A 27,998-nucleotide genomic window follows, 5' to 3' on the forward strand; every position below is an offset into this window, starting at 1 on the left:
GCCGGCCTCTTTCCCAAGTCGAGAGGGGTGCGAGACTCCCGAGGCTTGAAAGGTTCTCCAGTGCCCGGAGGAGCCTTTCAGGGGAGGGAAGAGGCTGCAGGGAAGACTTGGACTTGGAGGTACAGACGTGAGTGGGGGGTTCAGTGACTGGGTGGGTGGGTGACTTTTCTCCCGCGCTGGACGCTCACATTCCTCAGGCTCGGAGTCGTGGAAAGGGGGGGGGGGAGCCATTGGCCCCATGTTCCCCTGCCGTCCCTGTGCATGCAAGGGCCAGGCAGGGGAGAAAGCAAAGCTTCGCGCCCTTCCATTTGCCCCCAGGGGGAAAAAAATACAGGGTCGCAGAAAAGAGGATTTACAATCCATTTCGACGGGAAGAGCTTTGCATGGAGGGAGAGGAGGAGGAGAAGTGTTTGCAAAACAGAGCTTTGTGCCTCCACGTCAGTCGTGACTCCTGGACAGTTTCCTGCATATTTCGTGGCCCCGTTTTCCGAAGGGGCTTCCCTCCCTTCCCCTTCTTAGGCCGAGAGAAGCGAGCGGTCGGAGTCCCTCCTGCTGGCTTTGCATGCAAGGCTTCAACTCCGTGTGTAAGGAGTTGGGTGCAAGGGGTGCAAGGACTTGTTCTTAACTATGCAGCCATAGAAATGCTATTAAACTGTCTTTTAAATTATACTGTATTACATTATGATTAGCCAGAGAGACCCTTTGGCTCAGTGATGAAAGCACAAGGCTTTGAAACCAGGAGATTAACTTCTAGTCCAACCTTTGGCATTAATGTGGATAAAAGAAAGGAATCATACAGAGTCAGATACATGAGCTCTAAAGGACCCTCTCTATTCACATTATTATAAGAGAGAAAAGTGCTTGCTTGGAGATTACATTAAAAGCAGCTAAACCCCATTAAGTGGTAATATATCTTATGATGAGACCTAGATGTCAGGACAGCCATAAATGAAAACATCTGAGTGACCTCACTGTGAATGACACAAAGACATATATGTTACAAAGAGTTACTTAATCCAATAAATTTACCCAAGGATAGCAGTAAATTTCCCATTAGCAACCACAGCACTTAAGAAAGGTTGTCTAGCTAAAGATCTTATAAACTAAAATTAATGGTTTACTAATGAGGAAATGTGTCAATTATCATATGACAGGTGTGTGTTAGCCATATATGGAGAATGTATGATCTCATGTTAACCATATATGGAAAATGTATGATCTCACTGAATCCTTTGTCTTAGAAATGTATAAAAACAGAGATATCACAGCTCTTGGGTTGTTCAAAGCTTCAGGCTGGCTCTGAACCTTGTGCAATAAAACTGTCTCTGGCTGACCCAGGAATGTTGTTTGGTCCCTTCATTCTACAACAGCATGAAAGCCTTGAGCCCATCCCAGTTCTCAGCCCAATCTGTTATGGAATGAAAGACTGAAAAACATTCCTGGGTCAGCCAGATACAGTTTATTGCGCAGGTTCAGAGCCAGATTTGTACCTGAAATTCTGAACAAAGGATACAACGGCTTTTATACATATCCAAGACAAAGGATTCGGTGAGCTCATGCATTTTTCCATATATGGTTAACATACACTTGTTATATGATAATTGACACTTCCTAATTACTAAACCATTATTTTCTAGTTTTATAAGATTATCTTTAGCTAGACAACCTTCCTTAGTTCTGTAATTACTAATAAAGGAGATTTATTGCTGTCCTTAGGTAAGTTTATTGGATTAAGTAACTCTTTGTAACATATATGTCCTTGGGTCTTTGACAGTGAGGCCCCTCAGATGTTTTCCATATGGCTGTCCTTCCGTGACAGCTAGGCCTCATCAGAAGATATATTACCAATAATGGGATTTAGCTGATTTTTAATATAATCTCCAAACAAGCACATTTCTCCCTTATAATAATGTGAATAGAGAGGGTCCTTTAGTGTTCATGTAACTGACCCTGTATGATTCCTACTTTATTCACATTAAGTCTACTTCACAGGGCTGTTGTTGGGGCAAAAACAGTAAGAAGGAGTATTATGTATAATTTCTGCCTAGAGTAATTTATAAAAATAAGAAGACATAAAAATAAAAAATAATTTTTAATAGAAACTAGGAAGTAGAAATCAAAAACATATTTAAATGTATTTTTCCAATATTTTGATAGACATTGATCCTGAAGGGTTCAAGGCAAATTTTCCGATATGTAGAGAGAGCAATCTGACTAATAAGATTTTCCCACAAACCTTGCTGGGTTCATACAAATTTCTTTACTTAATCTTCCCTTCCCTCCCCTCCTCCCCATTTTTCCATCTCAGATACATCAAAAAATTTTCTGCTTCTTCCGGAATCTTAAGAATCTTGTCTGGGAAGAGAGCTGAATGGCCTTGGAAAATTTGGCCAGACCTCTTGTGAACAGAAAGACTTGTGGAGATCCATGGGTCCGTTTTGGAGCTTTATTAGAGACCAGAGAGAAGATGGAGGGACAACAACCAGCAGACACAGAAGTTACAAAAGGTCCTTCAGCTGCTCAGCCTTGGAGCTGTGGGAAGAATGGGGAAAGTCCTGGGCAGAAGAGGCACGAAGAGGCATCCAATAGTTCAGAGGTCCAATGCTGTCACTTCACAAAAGTGCAGTTTCAGGAGGGGAGCCGTCCCCGAGATGTTTGCACTCAGCTTCACTACCTTTGTCGTCAGTGGCTGCAACCAGAAAAACACACCAAGGCTCAGATGCTGGACCTGGTGCTCCTGGAACAATTCCTGGCTGTCCTTCCCCCAGAGATGGCAAAATGGGTGCGGGAATGTGGAGCAGAGACCAGTTCCCAGGCGGTGTCCCTGGCTGAAGGCTTCTTGCTGACTCAAGAGGAGGAAAACATGCAAGAAGAGTTGCAGGTGGGAGAATGGAATCATGGCAGCTCTAAAGAGGATCTCTCTGAAGTTGTCAATTCCTTTCTGGCAGAATTTTCTGGGATTATTAATTCCTAAGGGCATCTGTTCTATTCTTCCAGAGGATATATTTGGGGTAATTCTTCCATTTTGTTTCAGCAATGGACATTGGGGTCTGCTAGTTTGAAGATGCAGTATGATAATTCATTTCTATCTCTGTGCTCTTCCTTTGTTTCAATGGTGAAATCCAAATTTTTTCACTACCGGTTCTGTGGCGTGGCTTGGTGTGGCAGGGGAAGGATACTGCAAAATAGAGCCTGGTGGCACAGCAGACTAATAGCCTGTTATTAACATTCAGCTGCCTGCAATTACTGTAAGTTTGAATCTCACCAGGCTCAAGATTGACTCAGCCTTCCATCCTTTCTAAGGTAGGTCAAATGAGGACCCAGATTGTGGGGGCAATAAGCTGACGTTGTATAAATATACAACAGTATGAAGGCTATTGCTTAATGCATTGTAAGCCACCTTGAGTCTCCGGAGAAGGGCGGCATATAAATCAGATTTAAAAAAAAAAAATCTCCATTCCCACCCCACTCCAGGGGAAGGATACTGCAAAATCTCCATTCTCGCCCCACTCGGGGGCCAGCCAGAGGTGGTATTTGCCGGTTCTCCAAATTACTCAAAATTTCCACTGCCGGTTGTCCAGAACCTGTCAGAACCTGCTGGATTTCACCCCTGCTTTGTTTCTCCTCTTACATCATGTCCAGAAATCCATTGAAGCTGTGACTGAGTATCCTAAGAGGGGAAAAGATTCATTCAGATCTTCTCAAGAGCTGCTGTTCAGGGAGAACGTCCAGAAAGATCAAAGTCAAGATGCTACTCAAGGTAAGAAAACTTCTTTCTGTGTGAGGTGAGATTTTAATACTTAACTGATTATTTCACACCACTTTTAGGAGTCTCTCTCTTTAACAAATCTGCTTCCACTATTTTTCTCATAGAGAGTAGGAAGTTGTCCTTGGATTTTTTACAATCACCTCTTTGTTCTGGAGATGAAGGATTAGCTGAACTGCTATTTCAGGTAAGGAGAAATAAGATCGGAAAAGGTCCATAAATCTTGGATGGATTTATTTTGTTCTAGAGTTCAATGTATAAAATTGCTGTTTCTAAGGAATATGAATTTGATATCAGGTCACTGAACATTCACACTTAGTTTAGCCTACCTTCTCCCTTCTGAGGGGATCCTTTGTGAGTTGCTTTCTCCACCCCTCCTCCTTCACCATCAGATTTCATCAACCAGACTGTTGTCAGCATCGGGGCTCTTCCTTCTGTCTCCCAGTGTTGTTCTCACACACCATTATAAAGAAAATATTCTTTTTTGCCTTTTGAAAAGCATCTTTGGGACTACCGTGACCTGGTGATTGAGAATCTCCGTACACATATAGAGTACTATTACAAGCTCTTCCAACTTCTTCATGAAGGTATGGAGTTGGGGTACGTTGGTTCCTCAGTGTATAAAATGAGCCATTGGAAAACATATCAGGTGGGTTTTGCCAGTATTTTGCTCTGCCCATCCTAGGAAAAATGGGAGTCACTGATAAGTATTGGATTTAAGATCCAACTGTCCATTGACCAAGAATATTTTAGTTGCTTATACTGTAAGGCATTCCAAACACTTCCATCTTGATCAACCATGATTTAGTTGTGTCATCAGCCAAAAGCAGTGAGATCTTATTCTTAATTCTGCAGAGGATACCCATTTTGTTCACTAGATCTCTTTCCTAGAATTGGTGGAATAAAATTATCCCATTATTCTTGGGATTATCTGTTACTAAGGAAACTTGTGTCCTTGTTCAGGATGTTGTTTCTTTTGAGGAAATGGCCGTGTATTTCTCCAAGGAGGAGTGGTCTCAACTGGATGCTGACCAGAAAGCGCTTCATGGAGAAGTCATGCTGGAGAATTCCAGGAATCTGGCTTACCTAAGTAAGAATCCCTTTTTCTGTCCAAGAACATAGAGAAGAGGCTTAAAAGTTATTTCTGAAAAAAAATCATTTATTTACTGTGCATTGAGAAAATATTCAGACCCCCTTCACTTTTTTCAATTATATTATGCCATAGCATGAATTAGTATTTTGTATTTTATGAGCAGAAGGCATTCTCTTAAAGAAAACAATTTCTTTTATCTAATAAGGTAGACTATGCAGTTTTCCAATTTTCCTTTGAATAAATTTCCTTCTTCCATGAAGTCAGGTTGGTCAAATGGTTAAAATACCAGGCTAGAAACAGGGTGACTGTGAATACTAGTTCTTCCATTGGCATGAATGCTGGCTGGGTGACTTTGGGCCAATCTCTCTCAGCTCAACCCATTTCACAGGGTTGTTATAGGGAAAATAGCAGGAGGAAGGACTATTGGGTTTGTCTGCTGCCTTTATTATTTAAAAAAAATAAAGGAAGGATATGGAATGCATTCAGAATGTATTCAGACTCCCTTTACTTTTGTCAATTTTGTTACGCTGCAGCATGATTCTACAGTTGTTGAAATTCATTTTTTTCTCATTAATCTACACTGGGTACCCAATAATGACAAAGTGAAAAGAGAATGTTAGAAATGTCTAAATTTATTAGTTTTTGCCTGGTGTCTTAACCTTTTGACCAAACTGACTTTATGGAAGAAGGAAATTTATTGAAAGAGAAATTGGAAAAATTGCATACCCGGGCTTTTTGCATAAAGTAAATTTTAAAAAAAAGCTTTCTGCTCATCAAATAGAAAATATTTCATAAAAGATATTAGGAGGAATTGGAGGAAGAGGCCTCTCTTGAGCAAAATTCTGGCTACCAGGAGTTGGTATTCCCTCCTGAACCTGGTCACTGGGTTCCTAATGGCCCTGAGCTGCTATAACTCACCGGATGACCTCTAAGAGGGATGTTCCTTTCTTAGAGATATGCCCACTCGAGTACCAAGTTTGGCATTAGCCAAAGGTTAAAGGGTGGGAGCTATTGCCATCCAGAAATTCCCTTTGACTTTCAAAGATTTTGCTCTGCAGACAAGTGCAGATTAAACTTTTATTGAAGTTGGGAGCTGGTGGGTATGTTGCTGTATGCAACAGTGTCCAATGCACTTCGGGAGTTTGTAGCACCATGGAATTGTCCCCGGACAAAGATTAGATAAGGGCTGTGATCCAGTCCAACTATATGGGGATCACTTGGAAATGGGCCTTTGCTATAATCTTTGTTTGGACTCTTCATGTTTGCCAACAAAACAGCTGAAATACATTGATGATTCTTGGCTAAATTTCAGAAGAAAAGTTTTGATTGTTCCCCTATTCTTGCTACAGTTTTTCTTTTTCTTCTCCAAGGCTTCAATGGGCAAGAGAATAAGAATTGCAAGGAGGAACACCAAGCGATCCATTTGAAATGGGAGGAAAGGAAATTTGTAGATCAGATGCAACCAAAGAGTGATGAAACAAAGAAATATCAAAGTGGAATTAAAAAAGATCTTCCTCTGGTCAGTTGGCTTCCAAACCATCCAGTAACTGATTTGGGAGAAAGACCATATAAATGCATGGAATGTGGAAAGGCCTTTACTTGTAACAGTAGTCTTAATTCCCACAAGAGGATCCACACAGGAGAGAAGCCATATCAATGTATGGAGTGTGGAAAGGCCTTTACTTTTAGCAGCTGTCTTAATTCCCACAAGAGGATCCACACAGGCGAAAGACCTTATAAATGCATGGAGTGTGGAAAAGATTTTAGGAAGAGTAGTAATCTTTACTCCCACAAGAGGATCCACACAGGAGAAAGACTTTATAAATGCATGGAGTGTGGAAAGACTTTTACTTGTAACAGTAGTCTTAATTCCCACAAGAGGATCCACACAGGAGAGAAGCCTTATAAATGTATGGAGTGTGGAAAGATCTTTACTTTTAGCAGTGGTCTTAATTCCCACAAGAGGATCCACACAGGAGAAATACCTTATAAATGTATGGAGTGTGGAAAGATCTTTACTTGTAGCAGTGGTCTTAATTCCCACAAGAGGATCCACACAGGAGAGAAGCCATATCAATGCATGGAGTGTGGAAAGGCCTTTACTTTTAGCAGCAGTCTTAATTCCCACAAGAGAATCCACACAGGCGAAAGACCTTATAAATGCATGGAGTGTGGAAAGATCTTTACTTGTAGCGGTAATCTTAATTCCCACAAGAGGATCCACACAGGAGAAATACCTTATAAATGCATGGAGTGTGGAAAGATCTTTACTTGTAGCGGTAATCTTAATTCCCACAAGAGGATCCACACAGGAGAGAAGCCATATCAATGCATGGAGTGTGGAAAGGCATTTACTTTTAGCAGCAGTCTTAATTCCCACAAGAGAATCAACACAGGTGAAAGACCTTATAAATGCATGAAGTGTGGAAAAGGTTTTAGGAAGAGTAGTAATCTTTCCTCCCACAAGAGGATCCACACAGGCGAAAGACCTTATAAATGCATGGAGTGTGGAAAGATCTTTACTTGTAGTGGTAATCTTAATTCCCACAAGAGGATCCACACAAGAGAGAAGCCATATCAATGCATGGAGTGTGGAAAGACCTTTACTAGTAGCAATAATCTTAATACCCACAAGAGGATCCACACAGGAGAGAAGCCTTATAAATGCATGGAGTGCGGAAAAACATTTACTTGTAGCACCAGTTTTAATTTCCACATGAGGATCCACACAGGCGAAAGACCTTAGATATGCATGGAGTGTGGAAAAGGTTTTAGTAAAAGTAGTAATCTTTCCTCCTACAAGAGGATCCACACAGGAGAGAAGCCATATCAATGCATGGAATGTGGAGAGGGCTTTAGAAAGAATTGTGATCTCAATTCCCATAAAAGGATCCATACTGGAGAAAAAACCCACATATGAATGCATGGAGTGAGGAATGTGCTTTGCAAGGAGTAACATTTTACTTGCCATAGAAGCATCCACACACGGGAGACACCATATCAATAAAGGAATTGTGGAAAGAGCTTCAGTAAAAATCCAGTTCTCACTTTATGACTGCAATTGAATGCAATATTTCTGTTGCCAAGCCAGACAGTCATTAAATGCTTTTTTCCTCATTTTGCAAGTTTTCTTGCACCATTTCTTAAGTGAATCACTGTAATTTTTAAGTTAGTAACACTGTTGTGAAATGAATCTGGCTTCCCCATTGGATTTGCATGCCAGAAGCTCACAAAAGGTGTTCACATGACCCAGGGACAATGGAACTGGAGCCTGGATAGCTCAGCAGACTAAAGCCTGTTATTAACATTCAGCTGTCTGCAATTACTGTAAGTTCGAATCTCACCAGGCTCAAGGTTGACTCAGCCTTCCATCCTTTCTAAGGTAGGTAAATTGAGGACCCAGTTTGTGGGGGCAATAAGCTGACTTTGTATAAAATATACAAAAGTATGAAGGCTGTTAAGATATGGTTTGAGCCTAACAAGTTGTCCAGGCAATATATGTATTCTGTGACTTTAATATGAATATGTATTGTGTGACTTTAAAGTTTTACTGCTCATTCATTGTAATACTGAGTCATGCTGTAATTAGATAATCACTGGTTGTAAACGTATTTAAGAAAGGTACTGTAACGTATTCAGTTGATGATAAGCTACCATAGTGTGTGGAGTTGCTACCATTGTGCTATCATCGTTGGATGGATCTGCTACCATCGTAATTTGTGAACCAGAGTGAGTTTGTTATTCTAACCAACTACTGTTTGTATGGTAAGAAGATTTTGTATCACTGGACTGATTTAACTGGCAAAGACTTGGATTGATTTAAAGACTATGAGATTGTTTTTTCACTATAAAGTAAACTTTTGATAAACCAGTTTGCACATCTCTTATTCATTGCTCTCAGCAACGTTTGTCTGTGCTCTACTCTCTGCTGGTTGGTAACACAACAACAATATCCTTAACATAGGCCAGTGATGGCTAACCTTTTTGCCGTCATGTGCCAAAAGCGGGGGGAGCGCAGGCGGGTTGTGCACACGCATTCCCACACCCATAATTCAATGCACCCCACCCGCCGTGCATGCACACAGACACCACCTCCCGTGCAACCCCCGCTTTTGGCACACGATGGCACAGTGGGCCTGGTAGGCCCGTTTTTCGTCCTCCCCAGGCTCCAGAGGCTTTCTTAGAGCCTGGGGAGGGCAAAAACCGCCTTCCCCACCCCCCCAGAGGCCCTCCAGAGGCCGGAAATGGACCTTTTCCCGACTTCCGGTGGGCCCAGAAGGCCCGAAAATCAGCTGGCCAGCACATGCATGCACACTGGAGTTGAGTTAGGGCAATGCTCGCGTGCCCACAGATATGGCTCCACGTGCCACAGGTTCGCCATCATGGACATAGGCGATTGCTTAAGACATTGTAAGCTGCCCTGAGTCTCCGGAGAAGGACGGCATATAAATCTAATTAAAAAAAAAAAACTGTCATGAATCAGTTGCCAAGCAACTGAGGTTTGATCAGGTGACCATCGGGATGTTATGCAAGTTACGTAAATGAAAAATGGTCATAAGTCACTTTTTTCAGTGCTTCTGAAATTTGAACAATTAGTAAACTATAGTAAATTGTCGGCTGCCTATAGTTGTCTAAAATCTCATACAAGTATCATTTGAGTAATAATTCATATATAATTGAGTAATAATAAGAGCCTTGGTGGCGTAGCAGCTTAAGTGGTGCTAAAGTGACACCAACTGCCTGCAATTACTGCAAGTTCGAATCTCACCAGGCTCAAGGTTGACTCAGCCTTCCATCCTTTCAAAGGTAGGTAAAATGAGGACCCAGATTGTGGGGGCAATAAGCTGACTTTGTATAAAAAAAGTATGAAGGCTATTGCTTAACGCATTGTAAGCTGCCCTGAGTCTCCGGAGAAGGACGGCATATAAATTAATTTTTTTTAAAAATAATTCGAATGTATTGTATACCTTCTTAGCCATGCATACATAAATTTCCTTTCTAGTGCAAACCAGAACAAGGTGAATCCCTAATCCTGCTTGTGGTTTTTGCCAAGACCAAATACTCAAATGTGTTCTCTGCATGTAGAAATATTCCTGGTTGTTTTTCATTATATTGTTCCTGGTATTCCAAAATATCAAACACAATTGTCACGTTATTCTTCAAGTATCTTTTAGATTTAAAAAAAACAAAGCACAACTTTATTAGTGGTTATCTGATACCTTTTGTTGTTGCCTCAATACTTCTGTTGGGCTAAGTATCAGAGCTGAGCCCCTTCTCTGGCTCTTCTGCCTTTCCCATCCCTGCTTGTTTGAGGAAAGCTCAAGTGAGAGGTATGATTTCTCCATGCAGATTGTTGGCTGCTGCTTGCAGAGTTTTTCAATTTCACATTCTTTTCATTCAGCAGCTAAGATTTGTTTTCATACAGAGTACTTAATGAGCCTCATGAGTCTGAGCCGAGATGCAGAGGGAGTGGCAGCGATGGCTATTTGGGCCGTAGACTGATCCATAGTTTTCTTGTTAAGTTCCCAGATGAACCCCAATAGGTTATGTAATTTAAGGAGATTTGGGTCTAGTAACGTGTGTGTTTGTTTGCTTGAGAATTAATCTTTCTAATCATGTCTTGGTCGATTCGCTTTGGAAGCCTGCTCTCAAGCAGACAACAGTAATGGGAGGGGAAAGGGAAGGCACTGGAATTAAAGGCACATTTCATGCAGGGAAATGTGTAATGCAAGTGAGGGACTGAAAGCCTGAGACAGACCCCAAGGTCATCAGCTGGGAAAGTCCCAGGCAGTCAGATTGCATGTCCCAGAAGTTTCTTTTGCTGTCTAAATCAGTGGGACGGTTGACACAGCCGTCACCTAGTGATTGAGAGTCTCCATACACATATACAGGGTTATAACTCCTTGCTAAAACTTCCAGAGAAGAAAAAGATTTTACTCCATGAATATAAACTGGAAGGATTCAACTTAATGAGTTAATTGGAATTAGGATGGATTTTTCTTTCCTTGATATGTGTAACTGCAAGAAAGGTTTAATCTGAAAATGTAATTTTTACATACAGTACATATCTATATTTATCATTAGATATGCTTAAGTAATTCTTAAAGTAGGCAAATATTGTTGAAAATATACTTGAGGGTACCTGTATGAAGAGAATGTTAAAAAAAGGTTGCACCACTTTAAAGAAAACCTTTGCACTAAAAAGATGTTTATAAAAAAATATATATATAAAGAATTGTCCTAAAAATGTGAGTTCCAGGTATAGTTATAGAAAAGGCGATAGACATCACGATCTCCGGAACGTTTAAAAGTTTAAAAATTTTTATTTTAAAACTTGTGCTAAGCTTTCGTCGGCCCCTACCGACTTCGTCAGAGTATAAAATCCCCATTGAGGAGCTGCTTGCTTTTATGTAATGCTGATCAATTTAGTCATTGCGTGCGTAACAGGCCCACACCCTTGCGTTCCCCTTGTAATTAACTTTTTTTCTGCCTTAGTCATGCTAACAGATGACGATGCACTTCCCCCTGCCTCCTTCCCCATTGTGTGTTGCCTCTTTCTCTCCCTGGGGGGTAAAGCAGGGTTATCCGGCATTGCTTTGAAGGTATTTCTCCCGGCTCTCTCTCCCTCATTGTTATGCCTTTCCCGTTTAGGCATACACATTGCCTCCTCTGAACCTATTTGTTTTGCCCATGATCTTGTGATGGGTCTGCGTTGTGCTTCCTTACCCCCCCATCTTCCTCATTCTGCTGTTTCCCTAAACTACTCACTTGCCCTGTATCAGGGTTTATCACACCTCACTTGCCCTCTATCAGGGTTTATCACACCTCACTTGCCCTCTATCAGGGTTTATCAAAGCAAAAGAACGCACGCATCTGTACCGGGTCTGCACTCTCAATGGTTATTCGAGGGATTTTATCCATCGATGTATTACACCCACAGCCCGGCAGCCCATGGAGGGCGCATGCGGAACATCAACGTGGAGGGTGCTCCCATACATACAGGGGGTGTCCGAAACTGCGGCACGCATCCTTGCACCACATGAGGTAAAGTGGCACACAGACCTGACCAAACACTGAGGAAGAGAGTAATGCGCCCGAAAGAAGCTTTGCCAAAGGAGGAGACTTCCTCAATAATCTACCGTATTAACTGCAGCAATTGCGCAGGTCATTACATAGGAGAAACATCAAAACGACTAAAAACGAGGGTGCATGAGCACAAATTAGCGGTCAGACGTAAGGAACAGCGCTCCCAGATTTGGATGCATATGGAGGAGCATGGTCACGAGTTCAACTTCCAAGAGACCGAAGTCGTTGCCCACGACGAAACAAAAGGAGGGCGCCTCTTGAAAGAAGCCTGGTTCTCTAACAATAACTCCCTCAATAGACATATTGACGTACCACCGGCATACCAGGCTTTACGGCACCAGGAAAGACTTAAGGAGGACCGATCACTAAGACTGAATGGAGATCCCGGACAAATTTCCTTCTTTAGGCATGGAGAGTGGCCCAATGAAGGTGTGATAAACCCTGATAGAGGGCAAGTGAGGTGTGATAAACCCTGATAGAGGGCAAGTGAGGTGTGATAAACCCTGATAGAGGGCAAGTGAGTAGGTTAGGGAAACAGCAGAATAAGGGAGATGGGGGGGTAAGGAAGCACAACGCAGACCCATCACAAGATCATGGGCAAAACAAATAGGTTCAGAGGAGGCAACGTGTATGCCTAACCGGGAAAGGCATAACAATGAGGGAGAGAGAGCCGGGAGAAATACCTTCAAAGCAATGCCGGATAACCCTGCGTTACCCCCCAGGGAGAGAAAGAGGCAACACACAATGGGGAAGGAGGCAGGGGGAAGTGCATCGTCATCTGTTAGCATGACTAAGGCAGAAAAAAAGTTAATTACAGGGGGAACGCAAGGGTGTGGGCCTGTTACGCACGCAATGACTAAATTGATCAGCATTACATAAAAACAAGCAGCTCCTGAATGGGGATTTTATACTCTGACGAAGTCGGTAGGGGCCGACGAAAGCTTAGCACAAGTTTTAAAATAAAAAATTTTAAACTTTTAAACGTTCTGGAGATCGTGATGTCTATCGCCTCTTATATATATAAGATCTTACGTAAGCTAAGATGTTCTTCAGCCCTAGTTCTGTGAAATCTCATTCAAAAGTTTCTGGGCTTTTTGTATCTTGCTGAAAAGCAACAACTCTGTGCTGCAGTTTGGGAGACTCAAATAGCTATTTCTGCCTTGTAAGGCGTCATCAGTGAGCCAGTGTACCTTTACAGGGAGTGTACCTTTACAGGGAGGATACTTGAGAAGAGGGTGTGGCTCACTGATGACGCCTTACAAGGCAGAAATAGCTATTTGAGTCTCCCAAACTGCAGCACAGAGTTGTTGCTTTTCAGCAAGATACAAAAAGCTCAGAAACTTGTGAATGAGATTTCACAGAACTAGGGCTGAAGAACATCTTAGCTTACGTAGGTAAAACCTGGCTAGAAAGAATATGCACATAAAAGCCTACGAAAAAGAAAAAGAAAACATTGTACCTTTGCAGGGAGGATACTTGAGAAGAGGGTGTGGCTCACTGATGACACCTTACAAGGCAGAAATAGCTATTTGAGTCTCCCAAATTGCAGCACAGAGTTTTTCAGTCCACCGCCCCCTTGGTACTACAAACTCATCCTCAGTGCCCCCCACCCAGGGGTGGGTTCTACTTACCTTTACTACCGGTTTGCAGTGGGGCCACGCGCACGTGCTCACTTCGCTCATGCATGCACGCGCTCTTCTGCACATGCGCAGAAGCACTTTGGTGATGTCGGGGTCGGTGGGCGGGGCCTCCTGCCAGTTTTACTACTGGTTCTATAGAACCGGTGAGAACCAGGGCAACCCACCACTGCCCCCACCCCCTATAAATAGCATTGTTTGGAATAGTGGTTTGCACGACCCACTAAGGAAGATAGTAACAATAAAATACACAGAATACAGCCATTTTTTGGCCTCCTGAAGCCTTACCCCGTGTGTCTCGTTTTTGTGAAAAATGGGCCCGTTTTTCGCAAAAACAGAGTGCGCAGAGCCTTTGGGAGGCCTGCAGGCTGCTCCAATACAAATCTATCCCTATAACAAAAATAGCCAACACTATTAGTTAACGCTAGAGAAATCCCCTGATTCAACCAATTTAGCGCAGTGATTCTCAGCTGGGGGTTTCTTTTGAATTTGCTGACCACCAGCGAGTGGGAGAAAGCAATTTCACAGAGGAGGGGATGGAGAGGGCTGTGGGATGAATTCACACCCATTCCCAGACCCCCTTGGGATCAACCTGCAGTCCTCCCCTGCCTCCTCAGGCGGTGGAGCGTGGGGGGGGGATGCTTTTCAAGAAGTCACAAGGAGGGCTGAGAGCTGGTTTCTGTCCCACAAGTAAGATTTGGTCCAGAACCAACCCCAACATGAAGGTCTTTTATTTGCTCCTTGTACTCCTTGTCTTTGCATTTTTAACAGGTAATAAATTTCTGATGATGTCAAAATAGTTTAGTTTAGTTTATTTATACTTATATGCCGCCCTTCTCCCGAAAGACTCGGGGCAGCTCACAAAGATAAAACAATAAAACAGTAAAATTACGACTAAAATACTCAAATTTAAAACCCCAAAAGATTAGTTAAAACTCCCATCAGATCAGCAAATTTGTTGAAAAAGCCATGTCTTCAGGTCAGTGCGGAAAGAGCGGAGGTCGGGGGCCATCCGGACCCCAGTGGGTAAACCATTCCAGAGGGTCAGTGCGCCCACAGAGAACGCCCTCATCCTGGGTGCCATCAGCCGACATTGTCTGGCCGGAGGAGGGCAGTCCTATGTGAGCGCACTGGGCGGTTGGAGGCAGGCAGAAGATGATCCTGCAAGTACCCCAGGCCCATGCCATGAAGGGCTTTATATACCAGCACTTTGAAGCGGATCCGAAAGACCACCGGTAACCAGTGCAGCTCGTGCAGGAGAAGTGTAATATGGGAGTAACGGGAAGCCCCCGTAACAACCCACGCGGCCGCATTCTGGACCAGTTGGAGCCTCCAGGTGCACCACAAGGGCAGCCCCACGTAGAGAGCATTGCAGTAATCCAAACGAGAGATGACGAGAGCATGGGTGACTGTACGGAGGGCATCCCTGTCTAGGAAAGCTCATAACTCACCTTTCTAGACAGCTATTATCATGTCTAAAAGCAAGATACTCTTCTCCATCTTTTGTCTGGAGTACCGTTTAATCCAGAGCCTTTTAATTCCAGAAGTCCAAGTTTAAAGAATGGACTTCTGGAATTTTTTTTTTTTTAATTTGATTTATATGCCGCCCTTCTCCGGAGACTCAGGGCGGCTTACAGTGCGTTAAGCAATAGCCTTCATACTTTTGTATATTTATACAAAGTCAGCTTATTGCCCCCACAAACTGGGTCCTCATTTAACCTACCTTAGAAAGGATGGAAGGCTGAGTCAACCTTGAGCCTTGGAGAGATTCGAACCAGCAGTAAATTGCAGGCAGCTGTGTTAATAACAGGGTGCTTTAAACCACTGTAGTACCAAGGCTCTTTTCTTCTGGAATTCTGGAATTAAAGCTCCATTTTTTAGCTAAAACTTAATTCACACCTGTTAATTTTGCTTGAGCAGTGTGAACAATTGACAGTGTGATCCTCCAAAGGTCTGAAAAATATATCATTGATTTTTCTTTGGCATGTGAAAAAATGCATCAAGGAAGGACTGGAAAGCCAATTCATACTGAACCGTATTGGGTTTTCTGTTATTTGAATAAAATGAAAAGAAATAAAATAGTGGTACCTAGTGTGGAAAAAGAGACTAAATAATGGGTTATTCTCAACACTTGAATTCTCTACACTTAAAATATCTAGAAATTATTATGGTTAAGTGAGTTTTGCCCTATTTTATGATTTTTTTTCCATAGTTCAAATCAAAGTTCAAATCAAAGATTTGATAATTCAAATCAGAGATTTGATAGTTCAAATCAAAGATTTCTGAGACCAATGTTGAATAAATTTCAGTAGTCACCAATCCCAGTCTTAAATGAGTTTAGAATCAGTGGGAGTCACTGATAACAATTAACTAGCTACTGATAATGAGTCCAGTCCTGCCTTTCTTTTCCTTCTGTCCAAGTTTTGCAAATACTTTTTCCAGGTATACGTTTTATTCAAAAGTATACAAACCATTATTGTTAGGGAAAAAATGGGTCTTCCAAGCAATTTTAAAAGACACTGTCAGAATGACTCTGTTCTCAGCCCCGCTTGTGGATCCTTGAAAAGCACCCCTCTCACATATGTAAATGAAAAGAATAAACTTAAAAATCCTAGCCTTTTAAAATTGAAAATATGGAGAATTGGGAGGATGAATATGAGACACTAAGGGAGATGTTTCAAAAAGTAAGGGAGGCATTTAAGGGAAATAAAGAAGCAGAGAATTGGTTAGCTTGCAAAAAAAAAAAGAAAGAAAAGATGAATGAGAAGCAAGAGAAACAAGGAGCTAATATTGAAAAGAAAATAATTGGAAAAAAAGATAAAGATGATTACACTGGGTTCAATAGAAAAAATGGAATAAGATGAAATATACTGCTAATAATTAAAAAGATGAGGGGAAATTTTGAGAAATATACCTGATAAATGAAAGAAAGACCGGAGTTGCCTGGACTCCATAGTGGAAAATATAAAATTGAAAATGAATACAGCAATAGAGAGGGATGAAGAAAGGAGAGAGAGGGAAGGAAGAGAAGGGAGGAAGGAAGGGAAGGGAAGTTAGAGTAGGAGTGAGGGTAAGAGAGGGAGGAAGAGAGGAGGAGAAGGAGAAAGGAAGAGGAAGTAGGGAGGAGAAGAAGAGGGGGGGAGAAAGTAAGAAGGAAAGAAAAGAGAGAGGTGGTAGGTTTGAGGAGAAAGATTGCTGTACAATAAAAAAAGATGAAATGGAAGAAAGCCAACCCCAAACAAATATAAAGATATTAAGATAAAGAACAAATTGTTGAACTTTAAAGAATAAAAGAGAACAAATATGAATAAATAGCAATAATTAGAAACACACATACAAACATACAATGTATTTTCTTTGAACAGAGTATTTGGCCAGTTCACAAATTTAAACAGTGTTTAGTCATTTCAATTAAATTTACAATTTCTATATTTCCTTTTTGCCATATTTATTCCTCATCTATTTTTTTTAAAAAACAATATTACCCTTCATCCTCATCTCTAATATTAATCAAATTCAATTTTCCCTTCTATATTATACCCCTTCCCATTGTCATCTATTTTTATACCCATCCTCACATTGGTTAATTATGTAATATTACAGTTGTTTAATACAAATTCAACATTTTAATATAAATCTATTAGTTATATAACTATTGTAAGGTCCCAAAATATACTTGAGTCACCAGAATGCCAAAGAGAGAGACTCAAGACGAGGCTTGCAAAAAAAAGCAGATTTTATTTATGGCCAAAAACAAAATACTGGGTGGAACTATATCCAGAACATATAGATACAATGCATGTGAGGAGATAGTCACACCTTGGGGAAGGTATTGCATCCTTTTATACCCTCAGAGATGTCAGCTTAGTACCCAATTCTGGCCTCCTAATTTAGGTTTGTGTATTCCTTGTTGCCCTGCAAGGGGGAATAGAAACTTCCCAATTAGTTATCTTGAGCATTTCTTTGTTTACTCAATTGGCCACTTTGCCCCCTGGCTCTGGAAAGCAGGAGTTTATCCAGATCAAACATAAATTAGGACTGAGGTGTAAATTATCCCTTTGTTGATGGCTGTAGTTTCAACTGAGATACTACCATGCTTTTAGATAGATTGATATGAGTTCAGGTCAAATGGCAGGGACATACGTTTGACAAATACCAGATACATTACAGAGGCCTAATAACAGAATATGTTTGTTACAGGAGATACAAATATACATAATATGTGTGATACAAATACAAAGGCATATATGTATTACAGGAACCTAATGGTTACATAATTTAGTATACCAGTATATCATATTCTAGTATTATTTATTATATCCTTATTATTGTTTCCCTTCACTATCTTTTTTGTATATTAATCAATATGAACATAAATATTCCAATTATTTCCATACAGTCCAATGTCTTACAAATCAATTAATTATATTTACCAATAATAATAAACCAAATACTTTCCCCCATATATTCCTCCAAACCACAACTTAACCATTTCTGCTTTCAACACAATATACAATTAATAGTATCTCAATTATTACAATTCCCTAGTTAAATAGAGCTTTTTTTTCTTTTGTGTTTTAAAATCTTGAACTCTCCTCTTTTGCCTAAATTTCCCATTGTTTGCACCTACCTTTTTTGATGAGGAAAAAGAAATCCGCCTCTGCCTAATTTTCCAACATTGCAGCAAACAGCAAAGCCAACAACCTGCTTTACTTTTGGTTTCGTTTTCAGCTTGAATTGCACAAGGAGAAAAAAAATCTGCTCCAGCAATTTAGCTCTTTGTAGCAAACGCCAGATCCCTGCGCAAAACAGCTGAGAACAAATCAGCTGAGAGTCGCGGATCTAATGAATTATTTTATTATTTATATTTATATACCGCCCTTCTCCCAAAGGACTCGGGGCGGTGAACAGACAACAAATAAAACAAAAGAAATACAAAATTTAAAAACAGTATTATAATACCGATTAAATTAATTTGGCCCACAATGAAAAACACCCCTGTATTAAAACTCATAATTAAACAATTTAAAAATTAAAACAATTTAAAAGAGTTAAGTCAGCCCGGCTTGTTGAAATAAAACGTCTTTAGGGCACGGTGAAAGGTGCGCAGATCCGGGATCCGCCGTATCTCCGGGGGCAGCTCATTCCAGAGGGTAGGTGCTCCCACAGAGAAGGCTCTCCCCCTGGGGGCCGCCAGTCAGCATTGTTTGGCTGACGGCACCCTGAGGAGCCCCTCTCTGTGGGAGCATACTGGTCGGTGGGAGGCTATCGGTGGCAGAAGGTGGTCTCGTAAATACCCGGGTCCTAAGCCATGGAGCGCTCTAAAGGTGAAAACCAATACCTTGAAGCGCACCCAGAAGACCATCGGGAGCCAGTGCAGCTCGCGCAGCAGAGGTGTTACATGGGAGTGCTGAGTCACCCTCATAACCACCCGCGCGGCCGCATTCTGGACCAGTTGGAGCCTCCGGGTGCTCTTCAAGGGGACCCCCATGTAGAGAGCATTACAGTAGTCCAGGCGGGATGTGGCAAGAGCATGAGTGGCTGTGGCTTCCGGCATCCCGATCCAGAAAGGGACGATACTGGTGGATCAGGCGAACCTGATAAAAAGCCCCCCTGGCCACGGCCATCATATGCTCTTCTAAAAACAGCCGTGTATCCAGGAAGACACCCAAGTTGCAAGTCCTCTCTGTGGGGGCCAACAACTCACCCCCAATAGTGAGCGATGGCACCAATTGACTATATCGGGATGCCGGAAGCCACAGCCACTGGTCTTGGATGGGTTGAGCCTGAGCCTGTTTCTCCCCATCCAGATCTGCACGGCCTCCAGGCACCGGGACATCACATCAAGGGCATCGTTGGGGTGGTCCGGGGTGGAGATGTACAGCTGAGTGTCATCAGCGTACAGATGGCACTTTACCCCGAAACCACGGATGATCTCACCCAGTGGCTTCACATAAAGTGTGTGGGGTGTGTGTGGGGTGTGTGTAAAGTGTGTGTGGGGTGCCGCAAGGGTCGGTTCTCTCACCCCTTTTGTTCAACATTTATGTGAAGTCGCTGGGTGAGATCATCCGTGGTTTCGGGGCGAAAAAAGGGAAAGGGGTGGGTGCTAACTTCCTACACCTCTTTTTCATCAGGATCTATACTTCAAGATTATTCACATTACAGGCTGCCTTTGGTGTTTCTAATCCTCCTTGGCTACCCATAGGCATGAATTTGGAAAGGAAGCTGTAATAATTGAAATAGAAAAATCAATACAAATCTTAATTTTCCTCAACCTGTCGCTTTCCTCCCTGTGTCTCTGCCAGCCCCCTGATCTCCCCTCACTTCAAGGCTGAGTTTGCCATCAGCCACAAGACACAGGCTGGGTTTCATAGAGAGTTTTGTTCCTCATCTTTTGACCACCCTGCCATTTCTGACAGGATTTTGCTCATTTTTCAGGTCTCCTCCTGGGAATCCCTGGAGACCCTTCAGAGAAGCTGCTCTTCAGGAAAGGGATTTTTGAGTCCCCACAGAGATTTTCTCAGTCTTCACAAGATCACAGACGGTTCTTAGGCATTAAAAAGAGGGAAAATCTAGAAACTGATGCTTGCTGGAGAGGTCATTTCCTGTCTAGATAGGCAACGTTAGAGGAAACCTTTCCTTCAAATTTAATGCCCATCAACCCAGATACGTGTGGAACATGACGTCCTGAGCCCTTGCAGGATCTTCTCGCAATGCACACAGGATCCTCTAGGGGGCGCCCTCGAAGAGCGGTGCAGCTCCCTCCCTCCGTCGCTTACGAGAGAACTGAGCATGCGCCGGCCTCTTTCCCAAGTCGAGAGGGGTGCGAGACTCCCGAGGCTGGAAAGGTTCTCCAGTGCCCGGAGGAGCCTTTCAGGGAAGGGAAGAGGCTGCAGGGAAGACTTGGACTTGGAGGTACAGACGTGAGTGGGGGGTTCAGTGACTGGGTGGGTGGGTGACTTTTCTCCCGCGCTGGACGCTCACATTCCTCAGGCTCGGAGTCGTGGAAAGGGGGAGGGGGAGCCATTGGCCCCATGTTCCCCTGCCGTCCCTGTGCATGCAAGGGCCAGGCAGGGGAGAAAGCAAAGCTTCGCGCCCTTCCATTTGCCCCCAGGGGGAAAAAAAAACAGGGTCGCAGAAAAGAGGATTTACAATCCATTTCGACGGTAAGAGCTTTGCATGGAGGGAGAGGAGGAGGAGAAGTGTTTGCAAAACAGAGATTTGTGCCTCCAAGTCAGTCTTGACTCCTGGACAGTTTCCTGCATATTTCGTGGCCCCGTTTTCCGAAGGGGTTTCCCTCCCTCCCCCTTCTTAGGCCGAGAAAAGCGAGCTGAGTGAGTCCCTCCTGCTGGCTTTGCTTCCAAGGCTTCAACTCCGTGTGTAAGGAGTTGGGTGCAAGGGGTGCAAGGACTTGTTCTTAACTATGCAGCCATAGAAATGCTATTAAACTGTCTTTTAAATTATACTGTATTAAATTATGATTAGCCAGAGAGACCATTTGGCTCAGTGATGAAAGCACAAGGCTTTGAAACCAGGATGTCAGTGCGTTATTTTATTTACCAGCTGAGCTTCATCATTTCTGGACTATCAGACTTTCCGTACCTTGCCAAGAATTGTTATCAAAAGCTACTACGCATGTCCATCCACCCACATTCCTTCACACACTTTTTTTCCTTTGTTCTCTTGCCACGGGTGCCCCTTGCTGGAAGGCAGCTGGCCCAAACTATTTCAAAATGTAGCAGTTATCTTTCTTAGTTAGTGAGGTGTTTTATTTTCTTTATAACAAATAAATGAGTTTTATTAGAGAACTTTTCTTCGGGTTTTCTTTTCAGAGTATTGCAACTTGGATAAAGCCTCGATCCATCCTCTAATCAGGGTGATTTGTCCCAGAGCCAATTATGGGATTAATCAATGCCCTGACACAGGAGATTAACTTCTAGTCCAACCTTTGGCATGAAAACCTTCAGCCCATCCCAGTTCTCAGCCCAATCTACTTCACAGGGCTGTTGTTGGGGGGAAAACAGTAAGAAGGAGCATTATGTATAATCTCTGCCTAGAGTAATTTACAAAAGTAATACAGAAGACATAAGAATAAAAACTAAATTTTTAATAGAAACTAGGAAGTAGAAATCAAATACTCATTTAAATGTATTTTTCCAATATTTTGATAGACATTGATCCTGAAGGCAAATTTTCCAATATGTAGAGAGAGCAAGCTGGCTAATAAGATTTTCCCTCAAACCTTGGTGGGTTCATACAAATTTCTTTACTTAATCTTCCCTCCCCTCCCCTCCTCCCCATTTTTCCATCTCAGATACATCAAAAAAAAATTTCTGGTTCTTCGGGAATCTTACAAATCTTGTCTGGGAAGAGAGAGCTGAATGGCCTTGGAAAATTTGGCCAGACCTCTTGTGAATAGAAAGACCAACGGAGACCCATGGGTGCATTTTGGAGCTTTTTTAGAGACCAGAGAGAAGATGGAGGGACAACACCCAGCAGATGCAGAAGTTAGAAAACGCCCTCCAGCTGCTCAGCCTTGGAGCTGTGGGAAGAATGGAGCAAGTCCTGGGCAGAAGAGCCACGAAGAGGCATCCAGTAGTTCAGAGGTCCAATGTTGTCACTTCACAAAAGTGCAGTTTCAGGAGGGGAGCCGTCCGCGAGATGTTTGCACTCAACTTCACTACTTTTGTCGTCAGTGGCTGCAACCAGAAAAACACACCAAGGCTCAGATGCTGGACCTGGTGCTCCTGCAACAATTCCTGGCTGTCCTTCCCCCAGAGATGGGAAAATGGGTGCGGGAGTGTGGAGCAGAGACCAGTTCCCAGGCGGTGTCCCTGGCTGAAGGCTTCTTGCTGACTCAGGAGGAGGAAAACATGCAGGAAGAGTTGCAGGTGGGAGAATGGAATCATGGCAGCTCTAAAGAGGATCTCTCTGAAGTTGTCAATTCCTTTCTGGCAGATTTTTCTGGGATTATTAATTCCTAAGGGCATCTGTTCTATTCTTCTAGAGGATGTATTTGGGGCAATTCTTGTGTTCTCTTTCGAGTTTCAGCAATGGACATTGAGGCCTGCTAGTTTGAAAATGCAGTATGATAATTTTTATCTGTGTACTTTTCCTTTTTTTCTTGTGTCACATCATGTCCAGAAATGCACGGAAGCTGTGACTGAGTATCCCAAGAACAGGAAAAGTTCATTCAAATGTTCTCAAGAGCTGCTGTTCATGGAGACCTTACACAAAGATCAAACTCAGGACACCACTCCAGGTAACAAGCTCTTACTGTGAGAGTTCAATATTTAGCCGATTCTTTTGCTCTGCTTTATTGGAGTGTCTCTCTTTAAGAAATCTGCTTCCAGTATTTTTCTCTTTCTCACAGAGAGTAGGAAGCTGTCCTTGGAGTTTTTAGAATCACCTCTTTCTGATGAAGTTGAAGGATTAGCTGAACCGCTACTTCAGGTAAGGAGAAGAAACATAAGAAAAGGTCCATGAATCTTGGATAGATTTTATTTTGTTCTAGAGTTCAATGTATAAAATTGTTGTTTCTAAGCAATATGAATTTGACATCAGGTCACTGAACATTCACACTCTCCGTTTTGAGGGGATCCTTTGTGAGATGCCTTTTCCACCTCTCCTTCTTCATTTTCAGATTTCATTGACCAGACTGTTGTTAGCATCGGGGCTCTTCCTTCTGTCTCCCAGGGTTGTTCACACACACCATTATAAAGAAAATATTCTTTTTTTGCCTTTTGAAAAGCATCTTTGGGACTACCGTGACCTGGTGATTGAGAATCTCCATAGACATATAGAGTTCTATTACAAGCTCTTCCAACTCCTTCATGAAGGTGTGGAGTTGGGGTACGTTGGTCCCTCAATGGATAAAATGAGCCATTGGAAAACATGTCAGCTGGGTTTTGCCAGTATTTTGCTCTTCCCATCCTAGGAAGAATGGGAGTCACTGACAAGTAGTAGATTTAAGACCCAACTGTCAATTGATCAAGAATATTTTTGCCTATACCATAAGGCATTCCAAACACTTCCAGCTTGATCAAATATGATTTAGTTGTGCCATCAGCCAAAAGCGGTGAGATCTTATTCTTAATACTGCAGAAAATACCCATTTTATTCACTAGATCTCTTTCCTAGAATTGGTGGAAGAAAATTATTTCATTATTCTTGGAATTATCTGTTAATAAGGAAACTTGTGTCCTTGTTCAGGATGTTGTGTCTTTTGAGGAAGTGGCCGTGTATTTCTCCAAGGAGGAGTGGTCTCAACTGGATGCTGACCAAAGAGAACTCCACAGAGAAGTCATGCTGGAGAATTCCAGGAATCTGGCTTACCTGGGTAAGAATTCCTTTCTGTGCTCAGGAATGTAGAGAAGGGGCTTGAATGTTATTTTTGGGGAAAAAAATCATTTATTTACAATGCATTCAGAAAGGATTCTGACTTTGTAGAATTTTGTTACGCTGTAGCATGATTCAACAGTTGTTGAAAGGGGTTATTTTGTGTTTTATGAGCAGAAAGCATTTTTTTAAAGAAAACAATTTCTTTTCTTTTTTTCTTAAGTGTTAAAAAAGCATGATGCTATTTTTTTATCAAAACAAATAAGATGAAATATTTTTCAGCAATTACATTGCTGAAAAATATTTATACATGGGATAAAACAGTAAAGCACCAAGTGAGTCAAAATTATCTTCTCCATCATGGAACATAGACACAACCTGCAGATTTCCAATTTTTCTTTGAATAAATTTCCTTCTTCCATAAAATCAGTTTGGTCAAAGGGTTAAGACACCAGGGTAGAAACTGGGTGACTGTGAGTGAGTACTTGTTCTGCCTTAGGCATGAATGCTGGCTGGGTGACTTTGGGCCAAAACTCTCTCCAATCCATTTCACAGGATTGTTGTATGGAAAACAGCAGGAAGAAAAATTTTGGTTTGTCTGCTGCCTTTATTTACAAAAAATAAAGGAAGGATATGGAATGCATTCAGAATGTATTCAGACTCCCTTCACTTTTATCAATTTTGTTATGCTACTGCTTGATTCTATATTTGTTGATATTCATTTTTTTCTCCTTATTGGTACCCAAGAATGACAAAGTATTTTTTTTAAAAAATATCTGTTACTTTATTAGTTTCTAGCCCGGTGTCTTAACCTTTTGACCAAACTGACTTTATGGAAGAAGGAAATATATTGAAGGAAAAACTGCATAGCCTGGCTTTTTACATAAAGTAAATTGTTTGTTTTTTCAAAAAGCATTCTGCTCATGAAATACAAAATACTCATTTCATAAAAGATATTAGGAAGACTCTGAGGAAGAGGCTGAATGGACAGAGCAAGATCCTGGCTACCAAGATTCGTTATTCCCTCCTGAACCTGGTCACTGTGTTCCCGATGGCCCTGAGCTGCTATAACAAAGACCAGATGACCTCTGAGAGGCATGTTCCCTTCTTAGAGATATGCCCACTTGTGTACTGGAATTGGCTTTAGCCTAAATTGAGGGTAGGGAGGTATTGCCATCCAGAAATTCCCTCTGACTTTCAAAAATTCTGCTCTGTAGACAAGTGGAGATGAGACTTTTATTGAAGTTGGGAAGTGCTGGGTATGTTGCTGCCCCATTATGACACAGTTTCCAATGCACTTTGGGAGTTTGTGGCAGCATGGAATTGTCCCATATGAAAGATTAAATCAGGGCTGTGATCCAATCCTATTATATGGGGATCATTTCACTTGGAAATGGGTCTTTGCTATTATCTTTGTTTGGACTCTTCATGTTTGCCAACAAAACAGCTGAAATACATTGATGATTCAGAAGAAAAGTTTTGCTTGTTCCCCTATTCTTGGTACAGTTTTCATTTTTCTTTTTCAAGGCTGTAATAGAGAAGACAATAAGAATTGCAAGGAGGAACACCAAGCGATCCATTCAAAAGGGAGGAAAAGGAAATTTGTAGATCAGATGAAACCAAAGAGTGATGAAACAAAGCAATCACAAAGTGGAGTTAAAAAAGGCCTTCCTCAGGTCAGTTGGCTTCCTAACCATACAGTGATCAATAAGAGAGAAAGACCATGTAAATCCATGGAGTGTACAAAGAGGTTCAATATATCCGATAATCTCTTTTCTCATGAAAATACACATTCAGAAGGGAAACGATTTACCTGCATGGAGTGTGGAAAGTCCTTTAATCGTAGCAGTCATCTTCATTCCCACCAGAGGATCCACAAAGGAGAACGAACATATAAATGTATGGAGTGTGGAAAGACCTTTACTTGTAGCAGTAATCTTTATTACCACAAGAAGATCCACGCAGGAGAGAAGCCTTATAAATGCATGGATTGCGGAAAGGCCTTTTATTTAAGCAGTCATCTTAATTCCCACAAGAGGATCCACAAAAGAGAACAAACGTATAAATGCATGGAGTGTGGAAAGACCTTCTGTTATTCTGAGTCCCTTATAATCCATGAAAGGATCCACACAGGAGAAAGACCTTATAAATGCATGGAGTGTGGAAAGGGATTTACTTTAAGCAAGCACCTTAAATCCCACAAGAGGATCCACACAGGAGAAAGACCTTATAAATGCATGGAGTGTGGAAAGACCTTTACTTGTAGCAGCAGTCTTAATTCCCACAAGAGGATCCACACAGGAGAAAGACCTTATAAATGCATGGAGTGTGGAAAGACCTTTACTTGTAGCAGCAGTCTTAATTTCCACAAGAGGATCCACACTGGAGAGAGACCTTATAAATGTAGTGAGTGTGGAAAGACATTTATTCGTAGCAGTAACCTTGATTCCCACAAGAGGATCCACACAGGAGAAAGACCTTATAAATGCATGGAGTGTGGAAAGACCTTTACTGCTGTGAGTAGACTTAATTCCCACAAGAGGATCCACAAAAGAGAACAAACGTATAAATGCATTGAGTGTGGAAAGAGCTTCTGTTATTCTGAGTCCCTTATAATCCATCAAAGGATCCACACAGGAGAGAGACCTTATGAATGCATGGAGTGTGGAAAGACCTTTACTGCTATGAGTAGACTTAATTCCCACAAGAGGATCCACAAAAGAGAACAAACGTATAAATGCATTGAGTGTGGAAAGAGCTTCTGTTATTCTGAGTCCCTTATAATCCATCAAAGGATCCACACAGGAGAGAGACCTTATGAATGCATGGAGTGTGGAAAGACCTTTACTGCTATGAGTAGACTTAATTCCCACAAGAGGATCCACAAAAGAGAACAAACGTATAAATGCATTGAGTGTGGAAAGACCTTCTGTTATTCTGAGTCCCTTATAATCCATCAAAGGATCCACACAGGAGAAAGACCTTATAAATGCATGGAATGTGGAAAGGGATTTACTTGTAGCAGCAGTCTTAATTTCCACAAGAGGATCCACACAGGAGAGAAGCCTTATAAATGTAGTGAGTGTGGAAAGACATTTTCTCGTAGCAATTACCTTAATTCCCACAAGAGGATCCACACAGGAGAAAGACCTTATAAATGTACTGAGTGTGGAAAGACATTTACTTGTAGTGGTAACCTTGATTCCCACAAGAGGAGCCACACAGGAGAAAGACCTTATAAATGCATGGAGTGTGGAAAGACCTTTACTTATAGCAGTCATCTTCATCGCCACAAGAGGATCCACACAGGAGAAAGACCTTATAAATGCATGGAGTGTGGAAAGAGCTTTACTTATAGCAGTTATCTTCATCGCCACAAGAGGAGCCACACAGGAGAAAGACCTTATAAATGCATGGAGTGTGGAAAGAGCTTTACTTATAGCAGTCATCTTCATCGCCACAAGAGGATCCACACAAGATAGAAGTCAAATAAAGATCTGCAGTGTGGAGAGGGCTTTTTGTGAGCTTCTTTTTTCTCCAAGTAGTTCTCGTCATATGACTGCAATTGAGGCCAAAATTTCTGTTGCTAAGCGAGACAGTTATTGCGTTTTGTGCCATTTGACGACTTTTCTTGCCACATTTGTTAAGTGACTCACAATAGTTGTTAAGTTAGTAATACTGTTATGAAATGAATCTGGCTTCCCCATTGGATTTGCTTGTTAGAAGCTCACAAAAGGTGATCACATGATCCAGGGACTCTGCAACTGTCATAAATCTGTTGCCAAGCATCTGACGTTTGATCAGGTGACCTTGGGGATGTTGCAAAAGTGTGAAAAATGGTCATAAGTCACTTTTTTCCATGCTGCTGTAACTTTGAACAATCACTAAATGAACTGTAGTAAATCGACGACTACCTATAGTTGTCTAAAATCTCATACAAGTACCATTTGAGTAATTTAATTTTTAAGTCCTTTTATAGTCATTTTTTGAGTGTATTGTGAGCCGCCCTGGGTCTTCGGAGAGAGGCGGCATATAAATTGAATAAATGAAATAAAAATAAATAAATAATTCAAATAAA

At 41.8% G+C, this 27,998-nt stretch overlaps 3 protein-coding genes across 9 annotated transcripts in view; all 3 read left to right on the forward strand.

The window, feature by feature from the left end:
* Window positions 1-6: 6 nt before the first annotated feature.
* LOC148115828 (uncharacterized) lies at window positions 7-27,998 on the forward strand. 6 transcript variants are annotated; one of them, XM_087884197.1, is made up of 6 exons: window positions 7-127; window positions 21,897-22,473; window positions 22,727-22,844; window positions 22,956-23,035; window positions 23,795-23,921; window positions 25,448-27,998. In XM_087884197.1, the coding sequence occupies exons 2-6, from the start codon at window positions 21,964-21,966 to the stop codon at window positions 27,400-27,402; spliced, it is 2,790 nt and encodes a 929-aa protein (XP_087740323.1). In that variant the 5' UTR covers window positions 7-127; window positions 21,897-21,963; the 3' UTR covers window positions 27,403-27,998. The 6 variants fall into 6 exon arrangements, with proteins under 6 accessions (XP_087740323.1, XP_087740322.1, XP_087740320.1 ...); XM_087884196.1 differs by having other exon boundaries at window positions 68-119; XM_087884194.1 differs by lacking the exon at window positions 7-127 and adding an exon at window positions 20,385-20,505.
* The window catches only part of LOC132711712 (uncharacterized), a 36,493-nt gene continuing 8,564 nt past the window's right edge, over window positions 70-27,998 (forward strand). Inside the window, exon 1 of one of the 2 annotated variants that reach the window (XM_087884210.1) lies at window positions 70-119. The gene's annotated coding sequence lies outside the window, so the exon portion shown is untranslated. Of the gene's footprint in view, window positions 120-20,390; window positions 20,498-27,998 lie in introns of those variants that run through there. The other variant, XM_087884211.1, reaches the window with a different exon arrangement.
* LOC148115829 (uncharacterized) lies at window positions 2,036-7,738 on the forward strand. The gene is made up of 5 exons (XM_087884238.1): window positions 2,036-2,881; window positions 3,643-3,760; window positions 3,874-3,953; window positions 4,730-4,856; window positions 6,230-7,738. Exons 1-5 carry the CDS (start codon window positions 2,372-2,374, stop codon window positions 7,603-7,605), a joined length of 2,211 nt encoding a protein of 736 aa, XP_087740364.1. The 5' UTR covers window positions 2,036-2,371; the 3' UTR covers window positions 7,606-7,738.

The sequence above is a fragment of the Pantherophis guttatus genome, chromosome 2 (genome assembly GCF_059756535.1).
Source record: "Pantherophis guttatus breed Tessera chromosome 2, ASM5975653v1, whole genome shotgun sequence".
NCBI classification, from domain to species: domain Eukaryota; kingdom Metazoa; phylum Chordata; class Lepidosauria; order Squamata; family Colubridae; genus Pantherophis; species Pantherophis guttatus.